Source organism: Myxine glutinosa, chromosome 2 (genome assembly GCF_964187855.1).
Source record: "Myxine glutinosa chromosome 2, kmMyxGlut1.1, whole genome shotgun sequence".
Lineage (NCBI taxonomy): Eukaryota > Metazoa > Chordata > Myxini > Myxiniformes > Myxinidae > Myxine > Myxine glutinosa.
Genome location: NC_136262.1, coordinates 64638007 through 64660704, shown reverse-complemented (window position 1 = coordinate 64660704; position 22698 = coordinate 64638007). Strand labels below are relative to the sequence as shown.

At 45.0% G+C, this 22698-nt stretch overlaps 1 protein-coding gene across 5 annotated transcripts in view; it reads left to right on the top strand.

Annotated features, from left to right (window-relative positions):
* LOC137421724 ((Lyso)-N-acylphosphatidylethanolamine lipase) overlaps window positions 1-22477 on the top strand; it is a 62178-nt gene extending 39701 nt beyond the window's left edge. For 4 of the 5 annotated variants that reach the window (XM_078773387.1, XM_078773386.1, XM_078773385.1 and 1 more), the window contains 3 exons: window positions 6469-6580; window positions 11729-11915; window positions 21486-22477. In XM_078773387.1, coding sequence (XP_078629513.1) covers window positions 6469-6580; window positions 11729-11915; window positions 21486-21575 — 389 coding nt within the window. In that variant the 3' untranslated portion in view covers window positions 21576-22477. The remainder of the gene's footprint in view (window positions 1-6468; window positions 6581-11728; window positions 11916-21485) is intronic. The other variant, XM_078773389.1, reaches the window with a different exon arrangement.
* Window positions 22478-22698: the final 221 nt, after the last annotated feature.

Sequence of the window (22698 nt, the reverse complement as noted above, 5' to 3'; positions counted from 1 at the left end):
TAAAGACCTGGAGGGTGGAGTGGGATTGAAGAGAGTGAGGGAGTTTGTTCCAGAGCTGGGAGAAAAGAGGAGTGAAGGTGAGTAGGGAGTCTTGATTTTGGCAGTTTAACCATAAGAGGGTTGCAGGCAGATCTTGTGCGACCTGAGGGAATATTTGGGGGACAGAGCCCAGAGAGAGCTGGAGGAGCAAGGCCGGAAAGGAGTCGGTAGAAGACGGAAAGACCACCAACCTGCCTGCGGCGAGTGAGTGAAAGGCCCTCGGAGTTAGCTTCATCACGGGAGATTCCAATGATTCTGAACGCTTTGGTTTCAACAGCGTGAAGACGAGCTAGGTGTGAGGCAGGAGCACCAGCCCAGAGGGGAGAGCAGTATTCCATTGAGCTGCGGATGAAAGCCTTGTATGTGGTGAGGAGCTCAGGTGTGCCAAGGAAGGACTTGGCACGACGGAGGATGCCCAGTCGGCGACTGGCTTTGGAGACCAGATTTGAAATGTGGTTTTCCCAGGAAAGATCATGGCAGATAGTGAGACCCAAAAGCTTGAGTGACAGAACTTCTTGGAGAGGATTATTCAGAAAGTGGATGGGAGGGTTGTCCAGTCGGTCTTTTCGGAAAGACATCGTAAGAGTGTGAGATTTGTCAGGATTGAAAGACATGTTCCACTTGTTTGCCCAGTCTGTGATTTTGTCCAGGTCTGCAGAGAGTGAGGAGGCTGCACATGCACAGAGAGAAGTGAGATAATAATTTTGCTTTGTCTGCTTGCCTTCAGTCAAACAAAATTGAAAATCTTTCCAAATAGGAAACTTAGTTTTTAAGGGCGTTACTATAAGGGACACAAACAACAGGCACAAAGAACTAATGTAACTAGTTCTTAAGTTGGCGTAAAAGAAGCTGCATCAGTGGCGGTTTATAACTTCTGAATTTAATTTTGCTACAACCTTTAGAATCTTTATTTAATTTCAATTGAATGATATACTTGAACACTGCAGAACACAAACCTCTTTTTATACTTTCAAAACTCTTCTGCTTAGCAGTAGTTGGACAAAATATTACGGCATTTTTTTTGATGTTGCAACTAATCAAATTTGCTGCTCGTAGACCCTGGCCATGCCCTTGTTAGCTCACCTGGTACGTCGTTTCGGGGAGCTTATGTGATGGCGCGTTGTCAATCCGTAAACACTTGAAGCTTCTTCTCCAAAACCGCTGATGGGATTGTGACCAAACTTGGCACAAATGATATTTGGTATGTGGCAACTCAAGTTTGTATACGGCATTAAAAAAGCGGGCCCTAATGGAGTGGATGTTGTGGGGATTTCCCCCCCAAAATTGGTATTTGCTTTCTCCTCAGAAACTACGCACACAACTCTGATGAAACTTGACCACAACCTTCATCACCCACTTCACCACTTCAACCTTCATCAACCACATCACCACTTCAGTACCGATGCTTATTCAAGGCATTAGAAAAATTGAGGTCTCAGGAGGTATATGGGGTGGGAGGGGTGAGGGAAGGGAGTATGGGGGAGGCGGGCGTCATGATAATGGTTTGTATTGAGTTTGGATACTTTTGAATACATGTTACTCGACTGTACTGTCACGATGCTGGGAAACAACAACAACAACCGGAAGGGGGAGGTTGTAAAATATCTAATTAAACGAGCATCGCAAGCGATAGTGGGTGTAATCACGCTGGTTTCTGTGTCTGTTGGTGTCGACGATGTGACGGGGGGTGGCCCCCCCAAAATAAGTATTTTGTTTGTTTGTTTGTTTAAAGTCTTGTGATTATGTTAGTATGATTCTACATGCTGCCCTCTCTTCTAGCAACCATTGGAATCGGTTTAAAATACCGTGATACTGTTTAAAATACCTTCAGTCAGAGTAGTATACTGCTTTATTAACGCACAGGTTGTAAACCTGGTGCGTTATAGCGTTTGCCTGGGAATTTCTGGCTCTCCAAAAGTGAAGCTCCGTTTCTGTCGCTCAGATGTGTAGCCAGTTTCTGTCGCTCAGATGTGTAAACATGACGTCATCAAATCTATATTTAGGCTAACCATGGGCTACCCCTTTGGCTGGTACGCGGCCGCTCGCTAGTACATAATATAGGATATATTTGTTATATGTTATGTTATAGGATATATAGGATATATGTTATATGATATAGGATATATATAGGATAGGTTATAGGATATATATGTTATAGGATAGGAATATAGGACCCAAATGACCCAGAGGACCCAAATGACCCAGAGGACCCAAATGACCCAAATGACCCAGAGGACCCAAATGACCCAGAGGACCCAAATGAACCAGAGGACCCAGAGGACCCAAATGACCCAAATGACCCAGAGGACCCAAATGACCCAGAGGACCCAAATGAACCAGAGGACCCAAATGACCCAAATGACCCAAATGACCCAGAGGACCCAAATGACCCAGAGGACCCAAATGACCCAGAGGACCCAAATGACCCAGAGGACCCAAATGACCCAGAGGACCCAAATGACCCAGAGGACCCAAATGACCCAGAGGACCCAAATGACCCAGAGGACCCAAATGACCCAGAGGACCCAAATGACCCAGAGGACCCAAATGACCCAGAGGACCCAAATGACCCAGAGGACCCAGAGGACCCAGAGGACCCAAATGACCCAGAGGACCCAAATGACCCAGAGGACCCAAATGACCCAGAGGACCCAAATGACCCAGAGGACCCAAATGACCCAGAGGACCCAAATGACCCAGAGGACCCAAATGACCCAGAGGACCCAAATGACCCAGAGGACCCAGAGGACCCAGAGGACCCAGAGGACCCAGAGGACCCAAATGACCCAGAGGACCCAGAGGACCCAGAGGACCCAGAGGCCCCAAATGACCCAGAGGCCCCAAATGACCCAGAGGCCCCAAATGACCCAGAGGCCCCAAATGACCCAGAGGCCCCAAATGACCCAGAGGCCCCAAATGACCCAGAGGCCCCAAATGACCCAGAGGCCCCAAATGACCCAGAGGCCCCAAATGACCCAGAGGCCCCAAATGACCCAGAGGACCCAAATGACCCAGAGGACCCAAATGACCCAGAGGACCCAAATGACCCAGAGGACCCAAATGACCCAGAGGACCCAAATGACCCAGAGGACCCAAATGACCCAGAGGACCCAAATGACCCAGAGGACCCAAATGACCCAGAGGACCCAAATGACCCAGAGGACCCAAATGACCCAGAGGACCCAAATGACCCAGAGGACCCAAATGACCCAGAGGACCCAAATGACCCAGAGGACCCAAATGACCCAGAGGACCCAAATGACCCAGAGGACCCAAATGACCCAGAGGACCCAAATGACCCAGAGGACCCAAATGACCCAGAGGACCCAAATGACCCAGAGGACCCAAATGACCCAGAGGACCCAAATGACCCAGAGGACCCAAATGACCCAGAGGACCCAAATGACCCAGAGGACCCAAATGACCCAGAGGACCCAGAGGACCCAGAGGACCCAGAGGACCCAGAGGACCCAGAGGACCCAGAGGACCCAAATGACCCAGAGGACCCAAATGACCCAGAGGACCCAAATGACCCAGAGGACCCAAATGACCCAGAGGACCCAAATGACCCAGAGGACCCAAATGACCCAGAGGACCCAAATGACCCAGAGGACCCAAATGACCCAGAGGACCCAAATGACCCAGAGGACCCAAATGACCCAGAGGACCCAAATGACCCAGAGGACCCAAATGACCCAGAGGACCCAAATGACCCAGATGACCCAAATGACCCAGAGGACCCAAATGACCCAGAGGACCCAGAGGACCCAAATGACCCAGAGGACCCAAATGACCCAGAGGACCCAAATGACCCAGAGGACCCAAATGACCCAAAGGACCCAAATGACCCAGAGGACCCAGAGGACCCAAATGACCCAGAGGACCCAAATGACCCAAATGACCCAGAGGACCCAAATGACCCAGAGGACCCAAATTCTATCTATGTTTCTATGATGATGTATGTTTTGGTGAAAGTACATAATGTGAATACTAGTAGCAATTTTACAAAAACCATGGCATAATTTCAAATCTTGACCCGAGATGATAATTATGCTACATCATAATTTCCATGTGCCAACCTGGGCGGAATCCAAGTGGATTCACTTGTTATACCAGGTGAACGCCCGGGGGTATTGCCCCCATTTATTTATTTTTAAAGACAGCAGGAGGTAAGTTGTTCTAAGAAATCTTCTAGTTACCTCCGTTACCAAAGGTGGATGGAGGTTATGTTTTCATCACTGGCTGTCTATCTGTGAGCAGCATATCTCAAAAAGTTATGGACGCATTCGGATGACATTTGGTGGACAGGTTGGGTGTGTGACAAGGACTAATTGATAAGATTTCGGTGAAGAGCCGATCCAACAATTATCTCCACCACCGAAAGTGGATGGAGGTTATGTTTTCACCCCTGTCTGTTAGTTACTTGCAAAATCGAAGATTTTTCCAGTATATTAGTCGATCAACTTGGTTATTCTGTCTGTTTGTTATTTGCAAAAATTTAAGATTTTTCAAGTATATTGGTTGGTCTTGTGCATTTGTTACTTGCCGGAAAAGATTCCGGCAAGTATGTTGATCGGTTGGTTTGTCTGTCTGTCTGTTTGTCTGTTTGTCTGTTTGTCTCTTTGCAGTACTACATCTACACCGTTGCACGTAGAATCACCAAACTTTGCACACGTATTTGTCTTGCCCTGGAATAGACTGTGCCCAATTGATGACGTCATCGGTCACGTGGTTCGGCTGCCATCTTGGAAAAACCGAAAAACTTTGCACCTCTATATCTCCGAAAGTGCTAAATAGAAAAAATTGAGACATGGCTCATTGTAAAGAACTCTCCATGGGGAATAAAATATATTAATGATGATGTCATCCGTCACGTGGTTCGGCCGCCATCTTGGAAAAACCGAAAAACTTTGCACCTCTATATCTCCGAAAGTGCTGAATAGAAAAAATTGAGACATGGCTCATTGCAAAGAACTCCATGGGGAATAAAATTATGTTAATGATGATGTCATAGGTGCCTCCATTATGACGTCATAATTCGACAAATACAAAACTTCATCCGATCAAGATGCAATTTCTTGAGCATCATCAAGGAATAAATTAGTTTAGAAAACAAATAATGATGACGTTAGCGGTCACGTGGTTCGGCCGCCATATTTGTCCAAAATGGATGATAAGAAAATACATTCCGGCAAGTCCTCGGTCTCTGACCGATTTTTCGTTTGTCTGTCTGTATGTCAATCGCCTACAGGTCACAATTTTAAACTGATCTTTATGAAATTTCACCAAATGGTAGAGTTGGTCATAAGGAAGAAGCTTATTGATTTTGAGGTCAAAAGGTCAACATATACCAAAGGTCAACAACTTAAGGTGGAATTTCTCAAATCCTCAAGAAATTTGGACAGGATTGGCATCTCAGATTACTGAATTCAACCACCAATTATTTTTGAGGTCAACATAGGCCAAAGGTCACCAACTTATTTTAGGGATTTCACAAGTGTTATAATATGTGCGGCATATTTTTTGTTACTTTTTTATTTTTACTTTTTACTTTTTTATTTTGTTACTTTGTTAAGATTTTTGAAGCATATTGGTCAGTCGATTTTGTTGTTCTGTCTGTCTGTTTGTTTGTCTGCCTGTTTGTCACTCGCCTACAGGTCACAATAGTTCCCACAATGTTCTTTGGAAAGAGTAGGGGAGCTTAGCTCTCTTTCATATGTCCTCCTCCCACCCTCCTCCTCACCCTCCCAATATACATTCCTGACTATGCCAGTGCCTGTGGGGCACTAGTATTGACTCTTTGCCCCAGGTGCCACAAACCCTAACTCCGCCACTGGGTAGCAGTATGTATAATGACGAAGAGATGAACTGATTAGATTACGGGTTCAAGAGATCAAAGGTCAGTATATATTATTATGAAAAGATGAATGGATTAGGTTTCGACATCAAGAGGTCACATGTTAGGCAGCTTCTGTGGTTGGGTTTTGGTACCACTATAACTTGAGAACGGCTGAAGAGCACCGAGTCAAACTTGGTGCAAGTATGTATAATGATGTAAAGATAAATGGATTACATTACCGGGTCAATCGGTCAAAGTTCAAAGGTCTATTACTGCGCTAACTTGTGAACCGATGATGGGATTTTGACCAAACTTGGTATAAGTATATAGTATGATGTAAAGATGAACTGATTAGTTTTCGGCATCAAAGGTCAGAGGTCATGTCAGGTAAAAATTTGACACTTGAGTGAGGCTGAAGGGATTTAAATCAAACTTGGTTCAAGTATGTATCATGATGTAATGATGTGGGCGGAGGCATATCGGTCGACGTCGTGACGGCAAGGAGTGCCGTTCTCGTTTTATTTGAATCTGGAAAGAATTTTTTTTATGGCAAGTCAAATTTAAATCAACTTACATTCCTGCTCTTTTAGGGCCGGGCTTGGTTCAGAAGTTTCGTCCTGACTTTACCACCAAATTTTCGTCCATGTTTCAAGATGACACAATCTCAGAATACATTTACCATTGCAACGCACAAGCGCCCAGGTGAGTCTGATGGATGACATGTTCCTAGATATTGTAAGTCCAATTGCACATTGATTTGTATCTAATTAACGCCTGCCCCCTTTGCATCTGGCCTTTGAGGAATGTCAGCTGGCTCCTTGCTCTTAAGTAGATTTGACATTTTCTGCAAATATAGTTAGCTGGAAAAAATTAGCCAAATGCCAAATTATCATAGACAATATTCGAATGTATTGACGGTTCTTCTTCCATGGAAATGCAATATATCTGGTCTAATCTTTGAAATTGCGAGTTTGGACCATCAGCATGGCACAGAAGTATGATAGTTGCTTTCGATCTGTGTCGTCTAGTTTTGATTCTCCGTCTCACTTGTATTATTGGATTGGTGCTTCACAGGCAGGGTGTTGCCTATTTTATTTTATTTTTAAATATGTATGTATATACATAGTCGAAGCTCGTGTAAGAGCAACAATCGAGTGTCCCATTGGTCAGATGGTACGTCAAACTGATGACCCATCTGCTAGCATTGCTGCTGGTGGAATTTAGATCCCAAGATGTGTTTTGATGAAGCATAAGTGAATTACCCTGGCCATATTCCAAATCAATGCTCCAGCTCTAGTCAAACATCAGGTCTGTCCAACATCAGCAAGCACCAAAAGAATGCACTAAATCGATTACCATCGCAGTCCTGAGCTGTGAAAGGCTTCTGGTCAGTGTCAAGGATGATATTTCTCCACGATACTGGACATGGTGTAAAGAAGGTTTAAATTCTCAGAGGTTGATTTAACTCCATAATCCACGCAATAAAACATTACTGTTGCCTTGATTTCAATTGAAGCTACCGAGTACGTTTCTGTTTGGGTCCACAAGTTTATGGCTAAAACCTTGGAATAACTGAACGCAAACCGATGGAATTTACAGTCATGTCATTATAATCGCTTTTGCACGGAAACTCTGAAAAGCAAAAAATTGCAGATAAGACAAGTTTTGGATTGAAATGCCACCTTGGTGATCACCTTGTTTCTAAAACCATAAATATTTAGATTGATCGACTTTTGCACATTCTCACAATATAGACAAACAAACAAAAGCTGTGGTGAGGTTTGATTTCTGCACATAAATTTATCATTGAAATTTATAGACCATCAAAACACAGGGTGGCCCCTTAAAAGAGTAAGGGGGTTTTAAATATATAACTGTGTTACTGTTGTATTCATTGAGACTGCTTGGTATTTTTCTGTGTTTCAAAATTACTTTTTACTTTTATGGAATATGGGCCGACAGGATGGCCTAGCTAGAGGTACGCACTCTCACCTCTAAGCTGCCTCGCCTAGGTTTGAATTCTGACCCAGCTATAAACGGCCATCTTGGTATTTTACAGGTAGGGGGGATTCATCAATGTGGGTCCGTCCTGGGATGGACGTTAAACTCTGTTCCATCTGTTAGCATTGGTTTGTGGACATTAAAGTTCCGGTGGTGTCCTTCGCGAAGAGTAGGTGAACTATCGCTGGCACACTGAACAATCTACAAATTCCTGCTCTAACCTATAAGCGGCACTGCATCATTGGCAACTTTAAAGCAGATGGCAGCTATAAACTGTCATCTGTGCCCCTGCAAGAACTGATGCTATATGAATGCTGAATCTTTACTTTTATGGAATTTGGACTTGGGCACACAACGTTTCATGTGGAACAGTGTAACACTATACTTTGAGAGTTGCCCTTGACGTTCTTTGTGTAACTTTTGAAAATGGTGTCATTTGTTTTAAGTTTCCAGATAGACCAGGATGTGGAATGGCAGAGATCACTTTTGGCGCTGCCTTAAATCCACGTTGTACTTTTTATGGGGACATTTGAACAGTCAAGTCTTTACAAGAGGCTGCACGCTCAATTGGAGCTGAAGACAAAAGTTGTGAAATTGCTCAACTCTCCTGATGGGTACTCATATCACAAAATGGTGAACAATTGCTTCCTCTGGTCAGAGGAAGTGCATAAGCAAAATGGTGGTCACGTTGAGTCAGCATATTCATGACAAAAACCTCCAAAGATTATGGTTCATATTTTATTATTGTACACATTTTTGATTTTGACTCATTCAAACTTTTCAATTTTAATTGTTATCGCTTTGTAGGTCAGGCTGGAAGGACTGCCGAAAGGTATGCATGCTCACCTCAAAGCTATGTACCCTGGGTTAGAATCCTGACCCAGCTGTTTAAACCGGATGGACGTTAAACTGGTTGTCCCATCTGTTCGCATTCGTTGGTGGATTTTGAAGATCCCATGGTGTCCTTTGTGGGATCCGTTGTCAGCACCCTGTCCAAATGGCAAAGTCCTGCTCTCACCTATAGGGGGCACTGCATCAGCAGCGATGCAGCACCTCTGCAAGAACTGATAGTAACCCGCATCTGCATACAGACGATTGTGACAAGTCTGCAACTCTCAATTTTTTAGAAATTTTGTTTTTTATTTCAAATCATTCATCTTTATTTACCCATTTATTTTTCTTTTTGTCAATTTTTTCACCTCGGTTCTTGATGTGTGCTCTCTAGGTTTGATTGCGCGCTCTGGGTTTTGCTGTAGGTTTTATGGTGTGCTCTGTAGTGCAGCGCCCACTATGAGCACCGTATCAGGTTGTCCGTTTTGGTCAAATTGAAACTCCTGGAAATTAAGTCCCTATGAGAACGTTTTCTAATTGTGTTTGTGGCAGTCGGCCAAATATTTTTCAAACCCAGAACCAGACGGCTCAATGTTCCTCCCAGTGGACACGCATTTGTACTCTGTGCTTGGCTCAAAGTGCTTCGGACTGAAGTTTCCATGGCCTACTGCTCAGGGCGTGACCTCGTGGTTAGGCAGGAGCCGAGAAGCTTTTAGGCTTTGGCTTTGGCACGAGATTGCTTTCCACTCTTTAAAAGTGCATTAAACCCGCATTGCTGTGTTCCCACCTTAGTTTTTATAAATGTTTCCTTCCTGACCAGATAATTTCTGAATCTGGCCATTGAAGTTGACGCAATAACTTGAAACGGGTATGACTGCAATAACATGAATACTGCAAATACGCATTACAGTCGACATTTAAATATACAGACAAGTAAAATGGGGAGAGAATCAAAACATAGAGACATTTGTACTTGGAAAAACTATTTAAAGTGAGAGTGTTTAAAATTTATTGACATTGTTAATTGTTTTACAATGACGTCATTTGAAGGGTTGCATATCATTTGGTGAAAACTCGCAACAGCATAATTGCATATGACGTTTCTAACATTGAACTTAACTGATGGGCCAGAGGCCTGAAGCCTTAGGCCTACATGTACTGTTGTCGTCACAAGGCTCAAGATGCCAATCGGCTCCAACATTTTGATCGACGATGATCCTTTTAACAGTAGCTTAGGTTTTACTTTTATCGGAAAACTTATAGGGAGGGCATGGCGATTTTTAACATGACGGCTATGAAGATGTCTTAGGCTTACCATAGCACCAACATGGCGGACGTATGATTTTTTTTTCACTTTATTATTGTGGGTGGTGTCAAGCTATCTGTCCAACCACAATGGTGATACAGCAGACATACTGGGAGGCACATACAGTGCATTCAGAAAGTGTTCAGACCCCTTCACTTTTTTCACATTTTGTTATGTTGCAGCCTTATGCTGAAATCGTTTAAATTCATTTTTTCACTCATCAATTTACACTCAATACCCCACAATGACAAAGAGAAAACAGGATTTTAGAAAGTTTTGCAGATTTATTAAAAAGAAAAAACTGAAATATCACATTGACATAAGTATTCAGACCCTTTGCTATGACACTTGAAATGTAGCTCAGGTGCCTCCCATTTCTCTTGATCGTCTTTGAGATGTTTCTACACCTTGATTGGAGTCCACCTGTGGTAAATTCCATTGATTGGACATGATTTGGAAAGGCACACACCTGTCTATATAAGGTCTCACAGCTGACAATGCATATCAGAGCAAAATCCAAGCCATGAGGTCGAAGGAACTGCCTGCAGAGCTCAGAGACAGGATTTTGTCGAGGCACCACCGATCTGGGCTTCATGGCAGAGTGGCCAGATGGAGCCAAACAGTTCAATCTTGGTTTCATCAGACCACAGAATCTTGTTTCTCACAGTCTGAGAGTCCTTTATGTGCTTTTTTGCAAACTCCAAGTGAGCTTTCATGTTTCTTTCACTGAGGAGAAGCTTCCGTCTGGCCACACTGCCAAAAAGCCCAGATCGGTGGAGTGTTGCAGTAATGGTTGTCCTTCTGGAAGTTTCTCCCATCTCCACACAGGATCTCTGGAGCTCAGCCAGAATGACCATCGGGTTCATGGTCACTTCTCTTACCAAGGCCCTTCTCTCCCGATTGCTCAATTTAGCCGGGCGGCCAGCTCTCGGAAGAGTCCTGGTTGTTCCAAACCTCTTCCATTTAAGAATTATGGAGGCCACTGTGCTCTTGGGAAACTTCAATGCAGCAGAAATTTTTTTGTAGGCTTCCCCAGATCTGTGCCTCGACACAATCCTGTCTCTGAGCTCTGCAGGCAGTTCCTTCGACCTCATGGCTTGGATTTTGCTCTGATATGCATTGTCAGCTGTGAGACCTTATATAGACAGGTGTGTGCCTTTCCAAATCATGTCCAATCAATTGAATTTACCACAGGTGGACTCCAATCAAGGTGTAGAAACATCTCAAAGATGATCAAGAGAAATGGGAGGCACCTGAGCTAAATTTCAGGTGTCATAGCAAAGGGTCTGAATACTTATGTCAATGTGATGTTTCAGTTTTTTCTTTTTAATAAATTTGCAAAACTTTCTAAAATCCTGTTTTCTCTTTTGTCATTATGGGGTATTGAGTGTAGATTGATGAGGGAAAAAATGAATTTAAACGATTTCAGCAAAAGGCTGCAACATAACAAAATGTGAAAAAAGTGAAGGGGTCTGAATACTTTCTGAATGCACTGTATGTTCAGTTGTGCACTGTTGTGACAAATGGAGACTCGAAAGTAAATTTAAAATAATACCAGTAGTCATTCTGTAAGTTTTTTGAAATAAGATTTGTTTTGCTAAAAGCAATTTTTGATAAAGGTCTGTTTCTTTCTGATTTTGTACGAACCATTTAGTTACATCATGCAAGGGCATGTTGAGTTTCATCTACATCTGTGTTGTGTTGTACTCCAGTGGCGAGATAGCCTTCAAGACTATGACGGATTTTCTCGGGTGGGCAAAAAGGCCGATGTTGCAGCGTGTTGGTCTCATCTCCCCTCGTGTCTCCATTTCCTTCATCTATGGTGCCAAGTCTTGGATTGACAGCAGTAGTGGCTATAGGACAAAGGCCCTGCGGTCCTCTTCCTGTGTACAAGTATTTGTAAGTACCGTCCGAAGTACACGTTACATAGAACATAGTTGTTTTTTTTGTTGGTTTTTTTTGTATACAGAGTGAATGCTCGTGTAAGAGCTATCACATTACATACGAGAACAGGCACAGACCCATAAAACACAATAAACTAGAAAGGCATTCGGTGGAGAGCGTACCTCCACCTGGTGAACAGTTTACGTTTTGTATCCCACTGATAGGCCGGATCTGGATTCGGACCTGAACCAAAATCGAATCGGCTTGTTCTTGTCAACTAACCAACTCGTCCACCAAGTTTATTCATAACTCCTCCGTACTTTTTTTTTGAAATATCATGTTGTATATCGCTTTTCACCCGATCTCTCAATGGTGAAGAATCGCTTAAAAATTAAATAAGTCTTGTAGCCGAATCCATATTCAGATCTTCACCAAAATCGAATCGGTCAGTCCTTGTCACACACCCAATCTATTCACCAAGTTTCTTCCAAATCCGTCCACAACTTTTTGAGATATCCTGCTCTATGTTGGTTTTATCCCGATCACTCAATGGTGAAGAATAACTTTAAAAAATTAAATAACTCTCATATCCGAATCCATATTCAGATCTTCACAAAAATCGAATCGTCCTTGTCAGACACCCAACTGGTCCACCAAGTTTCGTCCAAATCCGTCCACAACTTTTTGAGATATCCTGCTATGTATCGTTTTTGACCCTATCTCCCAATGGTGAAGAATCGCTTTAAAAATTCTAGTAGCCGGATCCGAATCCGGATCTTCACCAAAATCTCATCATTTCGTCCTTATCACATACGCTACATTTCTGCCAAATTTCGTCTGAATCCGTCCACAACTTTTTGAGATATTTTGTTCACAAACGGACAAATGGACAGTCAAACAAATAAACAGACAGACGAGGGTGAAAACATAATCTCCATCCACCTTTGGTAGCGGAGGTAATAAAGGGAGCGAGAGACAACCTCTGTTCCAGAGGCGGAAGGGGTACACGGTATAAAACAAATAGACACAACTAGGAATTTCAGGAAAGAAGTTGGAGATTGAAAGAGGTGGATTTGGGGTGTTTTAACGGGGGCATAAAAGATAAAGGTTTTGGACGGGGGAATTTAAGAGATGGTGGTGAACAGCTGTTTTGAAGACCTAGAGGGAGGAGTGGGATTGAAGAGAGTGTGGGAGTTTGTTCCAGAGGTGGGAGAAAAGAGGAATGAAAGTGAAGGTGAGCAGAGAGTCTTGATTTTGGTGGTTTCACCAGAAGAGGGTAGCTGGCAGATCTTGTGCGTCCTGCAGAAATATTTGGGGGGGGGGGGGGGGGACAGCAGGGGGAGCTTGGCCGAAGAGGAGTCTGTTGAAAACAGAAAGACCACCAAATCTCGTGGTTGTCCCTCTCGGCTCCCTTTCCCCGTTGGTATTGTTGTGAATATTAGATTGTTCTTCACGGTTCTGTTTAAATATGTTTAAACTTTTCCCCCTGCAGTGTTTTATTCAGTGGTATATTACAGCATGCTGTTTTTCTTCCAATTTAAAAGGCTTTTTTCAATTTCCTCTCCAACTCATTCCACTTCAAAAAAATATTCAATCTCTTATAACTCTAAATCACGACATGCTCTAAATTCTCATTCATTCCACCCCTCCTCCATCGTTCTTAAACGGATCTCTAACTTGAAAATCACAATAAACCCAATTTGTTATAAATGTTCGTCTTTCATTAATCATCCACTTTCAAAACTCCCCCCTTGCCCCTCCCCTCCAAATCTTCCCCCTTGCCCCTCGCCTCCTAAACTCCCCGCTTGCCCCTCGCCTCCTAAACTCCCCCCTTGCCCCTCCCCTCCTAAACTCCCCCCGTGCCCCTCACCTCCAAAACTCCCCCCTCCCAACTCCTTCTCAAAGCTGCCTCCTCCCCACTTCATCTCCTTTCTATCTCATACCTCCACCTCTCCCAACCTTCTACTTTCCTCTGCCCCCCCCCTCAAAGAACCCCTCACTGTGCCTCATCCCATCACCATCAAACCCTTCGTCCTCCTCATCCTTCCATTTCTTGTAAGTTTTCTGTATTCTCTGACACACGATCAACTGCTCTTCCTACATCCCCCCTCATCCTTCATCTGACCCTACCCCTCCTCTCCCCTCCCCTGCACCCGATGCTCTCCCTCTCTCCTCATTAACGATATGGACCTCAAACATCCGGGGCCTTCGCTCAAACCTGATTGATCTCTCCATTCAGGTTGCTTCTGACAATCCAGACTTGATCTGCTAAACAGAAACTTTCCTCCTTCAAGATGTCTCTGATTCCTTAATATCTCTTCCTGGTTACTCCCTCCTCCGAGATGATAGACCTGAGCCTCGTCCTGGTGGTGGGGTTGCTATCTTTATCAAAAAACTCTCTTCCTCACTCTCCTTGCACTGCCCTCTCTCCACCCCACCCCAGGAGTACCTCTGGCTACGGCTTCCTCTCCGCTCCCACCTTTTGTTCATATGTGTTCTGTACCATCCTCCAAACTGTGATGACTCTATTTACATGTCACTGTCTGACAACATGGACCAACTTCTATCAACTCATCCCAACTCTCTCTTCCTCATATGTGGCGACTTCAACTGTTATCATGCCAGCTGGCTGGGTGTGGGTTCCTCTCTCACCAGTCATGGCACCTCAGCAAAGGACTTCTGTGACTCATTGGGACTGACACAATCTGTCAATTTCCCGACCCAGATCGCAGTCAATGGAGTATCTTTTCTTCTAGACTTGGTTATGACAAACTTCCCTGCAAATGTCTGCTGCTCTTCTTCTGCTCCAATCGGTTCTTCTGATCATGTGCTTGTTAAAGTGGACATCTCTCTGGCCATTCTCAGAGAGCCTCCTCAGCGCCGACGAGTCTGACATTTCACTCAGGCTGACTGGCACGGTCTGCAAGCATCAATCAATCATCTGGACTGGTCTCCCATCTCCACTGCCTCTGACATCAATTCTTCCTGGGAATTCTTCCAAAGCAAACTGCTATCTCTCATGCACAGATTTATCCCATCTCGACTCCAGTTGTCTTACCCTTCCTCCTGTCCATGGTACACTGAATATTGTAGTGAGGCAGTTGCCCTGAAACAACTTGCCTTTGCCTCTTGGAAGGCAAATCCAACTGAAGGCAATCTCAGTTCCTTCCACCAAGCTCGGAACAAGTGTGTGTCTACCCTCAGGAGTGCCAGGAAGCACTATCTCTCCACACTCAGGAATGAACTCTCAAACCTGTCTCGTTCCTCCAAATCCTGGTGGCATCTGGTCAAATCCGTTTCTGGTGTTTGTTCCCCCTCCATCCCCTCCCTCACCTCAAATGGCTACACAGTTGACACTGCACGTGACAAAGCCGAATACCTCAACTCTGTGTTTGCCTCAAAATCTTGTGTCCCAAACCCATCTCTCTCTGTTCCCACCTTACCCAGTCGAACCCAACTGCTCCTGGACTCTGTGTCCTTCTCTCCTGACAAGGTGGAGAAGTTTTTGTCAAACCTTGACTCTGATTCTGCAACTGGACCAGACAGCATCAGCCCACGGGTCCTAAAATCCTGCTCTGCCACTCTATCTCACTCTCTCTCTGTTCTTTTCACCCTCTCTTTTGCTCAAGGTCATCTGCCAGCATCTTGGAAATCAGCAAACATTACTGCTTTACACAAAAAATGTGCAAAAACAGATCCTTGCAACTACAGACAAAGCCGCCTGCTCCCAATTATCAGCAAAGTCATGGAATCCATCATTGCTTTGGATATCAAATCCTTCCTCTTCTCCAATGGCTTGATCTCCGATCATCAATTTGGATTCGGACCAGGTCATTCTACTCTGGACATGTTGCTTCTGCTGTCTCAACAATGGATGGAGGTCCTAAATGCCAAACAGGAAATCAGAGCTGTCTCCCTTGACATATCACGTGCCTTCGATACGGTCTGACACCCAGCTCTGCTTTCCAAACTCTCCTCCAATGGTATCCATGGAAATCTCCACGCTTGGCTTGCGGACTTCCTCTCTGGTCATAGTCAACGTGTGGCCCTGAATGGATTTCTCTCATCGCCCCTTCCTGTTCTGGCTGGAGTTCCCCAAGGTAGTGTTCTGGGCCCTGTGCTTTTTCTGGTCTTCATCAATGATCTCTCCGACTCTCTAGAAAATCCTCTCTGTCTCTTTGCTGATGACTCCACTCTCTGCCGCTCCATTCCTCATCCCTCAGATCGGCAGTCTGCAGCCTCCTCACTCTCTGCAGACCTGGACAACATCACAGACTGGTCAAACAAGTGGAACATGTCTTTCAATCCTGACAAATCTCACACTCTTACCATGTCTCTCCGAAAAGACCGACTGGAAAACCCTCCCATCTACTTTCTCAACAATCCTCTCCAAGAAGTTCTGTCGCTCAAGCTTTTGGGTCTCACTATCTGCCATGATCTTTCTTGGGGAAAACCACATTTCCAAGCTGGCCTCCAAAGCAAAGGTTTGTGGTCTTTTTGTCTTCTACCGACTCCTCTCCGGCCTTGCTCCCCCAGCTCTCTCATTGCTCTGTCCCCCAAATATTCCTACAGGTTGCACAAGATCTGCCAGTAACCCTCTTATGGTTAAACTGCCAAAATCTAGGCTCTCTGCTCACCTTCACTCTTTTATTCCCCTTTTTTCCCGCCTCTGGAACAAACTCCCCCACTCCCTTCAATCCCACTCCTCCCTCCAGGTCTTTAAAACAGCTGTTCACCACCATCTCTTATCTTCCCCCATCAAAAACCTTGATCTTTTCTACCCCCGCTAATTCACCCCAGATGCACTTTTTCGAAATTCTAACTTCTTTCCTGGAAGTCCTTGCAGTGTCCATATGTTTTATACTTTTCCCACGTCCCCCCAAGCCCTCTCCCTCCCACAGTTCTCTCGATGTCCCTGCTCTCAAATGTTGTGTTTGTGACCTTCGCCCTCTCTCCCCCCATCTTGTCTACCGCTCCCCTTATTTTATGTGTCGGTTTGTGTCGGTTTGACTTTTTGTGTGATTAATGTTAGCTCTTTCCCGAGCCTCGATCTTGTATACAAAAAAAAAAAAATCAAAAAAAATCTGCCTGCGGAGAGAGAGTGAAAGGCTCTTAGAATCAGCTTCATCGCGGGAGATACCAATGATTCGAAAAGCCTTGGTTTCAACAGCTTGAAGCCGAGCTAGGTGTGAGGCAGGAGCACCAGCCCAGAGGGGAGAGCAGTATTCCATTGAGTTGCGGATGAAAGCTTTGTAAGTGCTGAGGAGGTCAGAAGTGCCCAGAAATGACTTCGCACGACGGAGGATGCCCAGACGACGACTGGCTTTGGAGGCCAGCTTGGAAATGTGGTTTTCCCAGGACGGATCATGGCAGATAGTGAGACTCAAAATCTTGAGTGACAGAACCTATTTGAGAGGATTGTTGAGAAATTCCATTCTCAATGGAATACTGTTCCCCCCTCTGGGCTGGTGCTCCTGCCTCACACCTTGCTCGGCTTCACGCTGTTGAGGCCAAAGCTTTCAGAATCATTGGAATCTCCTGCGATGTAGTCAACGCCGAGGGCCTTTCACTCACTCACCGCAGGCAGGTTGGTGGTCTTTCTGTCTTCTACCGACTCCTCTCCGGCCTTGCTCCCCCAGCTCTCTCTGTGCTCTGTCCCCCCAATATTCCTTCAGGTCGCACAAGATCTGCCTGCAACCCTCTTATGGTTAAACTGCCAAAGTCTAGGCTCTCTGCTCACCTTCACTCTTTCATTCCCCTTTTCTCCCGCCTCTGGAACAAACTCCCCCACTCCCTTCAATCCCACTCCTCCCTCCAGGTCTTTAAAACAGCTGTTCACCACCATCTCTTATCTTCCCCCATCGAAAACCTTGATCTTTTCTACCCCCGGTAATTCACCCCAGAGTCCTTGCAGTGTTCATATGTTTTAATCCTCTCCCACCTCCCCCCAAGTCCTCCCGATGTCCCTGCTCTCAAATGTTGTGTTTGTGTCCTTCCCCTTCTTCCCCCTCTCTTTTGTGTCCTCCCCCCTCTCCCCATCTTGTCTGCCGCTCCCCTTGTTTTTTGTGTTTTGTGTGTCGGTTTGTCTTTTTGTGTGATTAATGTTTGCTCTTTCACGAGCCTCGATCTTGTGTACAAAAAAAAAAAAAAAAAAAAAAAAAGAGTGGATGGGAGGGTTGTCCATTCGGTCTTTACGGAGAGATAAAGTGAGAGTGTGACATTTGTCAGGATTGAAAGACATGTTCCACTTGTTTGACCAGTTTGTGATATTGTCCAGGTCTGCAAAGAGTGAAGTGGCTGCAGCCTGCTGATCTGAGGGTTAAGATATGGAGCGGCAGAGAGTGGAGTCATCAGCAAAGAGATCGAGAGGATTTTCCAGAGAGTCGGAGAGATCATTGATGAAGACCAGAAAAAGCACAGGGCCCAGAACACTGCCGTGGGGAACTCCAGCCTGAACAGGAAGGGGAGATGAGAGAATTCCTTTCAGGGCCACACGTTGATTGCGACCAGAGAGCAAGTCGGCAAGCCATGTGTGGAGGTTTCCATAGTTACCATAGGATGAGAGTTTGGTGAGCATGGCGGGGTGCCAAGCCATTTTGAAGGCACGAGATATGTCAAGTGAGACAGCTCTGATTTCCTGTTTGGTGTTGAGGACCTCCATTCATTGTTCAGACAGCAGAAGCAGCAGGTCCAGAGTAGAGTGACATGGTCTCGATCCAAATTGATGATCCGAGATCAAACCATTGGAGAAAAGAAAGGATTTCATATCAGAAGCGATGATTGATTCCATGACCTTGCTGATGATTGGGAGCAGGCTGATTGGTCTGTAGTTGCAAGGATCTGTTTTTGCACCTTTTTAATGTAAAGCGGTAATGTTGGCTGAATTCCAAGCAGATGTTAGATGACCTTGAGCAAAAGAGAGGGTGAATGGAACAGAGAGAGGGTGAGATAGAGCAGCAAAGCAGGATTTTAGGACCTGTGGGCTGATGCCGTCTGGTCCAGTTGCAGAATCAGAGTCGTGGTTTGACAGAAACTTCTCCACCTTGTCAGGAGAGAGGATAGTTAACATTCCCTGTTTTGCACCACACTGTAGTGTGCATACCTCTCGCCTATCCTGCCAGTCAAATGTGGAAGGATCCCACAGATCTACTATATAAGAGACCCGTTGGTCTGTCTGTCTGTCGACCTTTTTCTCAGAGATGGTTGAATGGATCTTCGTCAAACTTTTAGAGGTTCTTCAGTGAGTGCCTGGGAGTGTTTTCGGCAAAAAAAAAGAAAAAGTTTTGGATTTTAAAAAATCGATCTGTAGTGCATTAGCCTTTTTCATTAATCACAGTTATATACAAGTACACATTCACATAGATAAATACAAAACAATTACCAGACATTTGAACACAAATAATCAAACAATTCCGGAAGCAGTCAAAGTTGGCGGTGCGGCATCTTCTTCTACCTGAAAGTCATCAAACTTAACTTAGAAACGGGATCAACGGCACATTCAGCAGCATATTGTTATGTCTGGTGGGGTAGTGATATGTAGAGCAGAAAGATCTGAATAGGTAACGTGCTTCATCTGTCGCGGTAAGGAATCTGACCTTGTAATAAGTTCATGTGTAGGCGTTTTGTCGGTAAGATGTATACTTGTGAATCTACCAGGAGGTTCGTGTGTTAAGTAGAGTTAGGGATTAAAGAGTAGCGCCCCTGTGTGTCCACACATGGTTAGCCAAACCTTTGTCCCTTTTGGCACTGCAGACCAACATAGACATTCCGACAATTCCTTAGCGCAACACTAAGTAATTCCCTTCCCTGACGAGACTCTGGAAGAGAACCGGCAAAAGGAAACGAGGCCGGGACACCGCCGATAATGGCCGCCACCACCTACACCTCCGGCGGGCCTATCCACCTCGAATAGCACGCGCTATGACCACGGAGTAGGGAGCGAGGTTGGGAGGCGCGGTGGGCGTGGGCCTGAGCGAAGCTGGGAGGTTCGGTGGAAGGACTGATTGGTTGTCAGCGCGCCAAGGCTGACGTCACCGGCCAGGAGATATTAGCGAGCGCCGAACGCCATTTGGGCAGTTGCTTCTGGCAGTGAGTCTTGAGACAGAGTTGGTTCGAGAGAGAGAGACGACGAGAAGCGAGTTGGAAGGACAGAGAGAGACTAGGCAGAGAGTTGTGAGAGAGTTGCTTCGTTGGCTTGGACTTGGCTCGAAGCGGCACTTGGCGTGCAGTGGACTTGCGCTCTCTTCCCCTTTTTGCCGTTCTTCGTCGTTCTGTGTTCGTGCTCGAGTTGAGGGTCGACTTTGTGTGGAGCTCGCGGGCCTGCGTTGGACCCGTGGTGCTTGGTGCACGGACCTCGTGGGCGGCGAAACGATCGGAGCTTGGAGCGAGGCCTGGTGGTGCTCGGAGGCGGTTGGAGAGGGCCGCGTGGGACGCCGAACAGAGCCGTGTTGGACGGCAAACCATACAAGACTACAGACAGATAAGACCGAGCTATGCGTTCCCCCCTTCACGACGAGACGTGTTATTTTGGTATTCTTTTCCCTCGTCTGTGCTTTGAGATCTGTCGTGTGGGGACGTCCCGGTTAGGATATTCATTACCGGCATGTACTTTTCCTGTCCTTGCCCTTTTTACTTTAATAAACCCTTATATTATTTTCATATTCCCTGTGCACCTGAGCCCGCTTGAGTTGATTTCCCCGACAGGATCGCCATTTCGCAGTAAAGCGCTTCCGCAGCCTACATTTTCCTTCTCCCTCCCGTGCGACATAAAGTACAATCTGTGTTTGGGTTGTTGCCTCCGAATAAGACCGTTTAGGCTATCCGCGACTCTGGTGTTAACCGGAGTTGCACGACAATATATTCAACGAAAAGGTGAAATGATGATTTGACATTTGTGGTGAATTCTGATTTGAATGTAATTGCTTTTCCATTATATTTGCCCTCATTTCAAATATGTTTTCTTTTTCGCTTGAGCAACATGGGGTACTCCAGCTATAAACGCTTATATACTTTACTCGGGGTGCAAATATAACTTTATCTGGGGGGTAACATAGGCTATGTGGCCGTGGCCTCATGCGAGGGTGTGGGGTACCAGGAGAGGGGTGTAAATTCTCTATGTAAATGTGTACCATGTAGCACCACCTGGTGATGGTGGCAGAGGGTATTATAACTTACTTTATTACCTGGGCAACATTGAGGCTAAAGCACTCTTTGCACGGGTAAATTTTTCCTCCTTCCCTTCCTCCCCCTCCTCCAAAATGGAGGGGCCTGTCAAAGCCACCCCTCCCCCACCCCAAAAGATGTATATGTAGTATATCTTTCCCCTCCCTCTCCCCTCACCTCCCCCCACTCCCTTCCTCACCCCTCCCTCTCCTGCCCCCTCCCCCCACAACGTCGGGTACTCCTGCTAGTATTTTATATATAATTAATAAAATAAAATAATTTGACAACGGTTGAGCAGAAAGGTAACTTCTAATCAGGTGTGGTTAAACGATTTTTTTCTGTCCTTGTAACCATGGCGATACGTGTCTGCAGCTTCCTAATTGCATGCTTATTGTGATTGCTGTCCGACTTGTTTGTTCCTAGATTATCCAAGGAGCGGGACACCATGTGTATGCTGACCAGTACAAAGCTTTCAATCATTGTGTACAGAAGATTTGTGACTCTCAAGATTGATGGCACCAGACCGGTAACCTGAAGAAAAGGCTCAACTGTTCTAAGGTTTCCTTTACTGCCCAGCCACAATATATAAACCGTGATGGTTGTGACCTCCCAAGTACAAACTTTGTAGGTCACTTGAGAAATTCACTCTTGCAGTTCATTGTGCGGTCAATATCTGCGTCCAACCGTTTGGGTTTTCCAGCTTGGTGAAGGGTTGCTCGTTACCTCTGCAAGTTTTGATGGTGCACTAGACCCCAACAAGCTTGTGGGATTTCGCTTTACAAAATTTAAATATGCGGTCTTGGAATTGAAACGCTACCAGATTCTTAACAAGAATAATACTCGTTTGTTTGTTTTGAGTTTATTGGGGGATGTTTTATTTGTATTCACCGATTACAGAAATTGTGATGCGGGACAGCCTCTTCCTGATTGGTGAGTGTGTAAAGTGTATCCTTGAAATGTAAAAAACATGGAGGTGTGTCCAGGCCCAGGACCACACAATGCACTACAGTTCAGCACATGTCACAAAGGATGGAGGGAAATGAATGAGTGCGTTTTTTTATTTTTTAGGGAATAAATGGTTGTTGATGAGAGTTCATTTTTAATTGAATTTTAAATGCTGGCGCAGTTTTAACACTGTCGATTCCCCCACTACTGCATACAATGTTTTGGTATCCACTACAAATGATAAAAGATGATTTTTATGAAGTTGATATAAAGATTTAGCTTTTATTGTGACAGTGACAGAGTAAACAAATGATTCTTTAAATCTAACATAGATATATTTGACATGATAATTTTCTTTCTATAAATATATATGTGATTGTAATTTATCTTTGATATTTATTTATGATATGGTACATTTTCAAAGACTTGAGACAGTGACTGTGAACCTCGATATTAAACCACATTGCCTACCTGGTGCTGCCCAAGGGGGGAAGGAGGGATTTGGTGGCCTGAAAATGGATGTCAAGGCCAACATGTTGTGGCTTAAAACCATGCTCAGATTCTAAAGTACCGACACCCAAACCTTGCCCAGATTCTGAAGTACCGACACCCAAACCTTGCCCAGATTCTAAAGTACCGACACCCAAACCTCGCCCAGATTCTGAAGTACCGACACCCAAACCATGCCCAG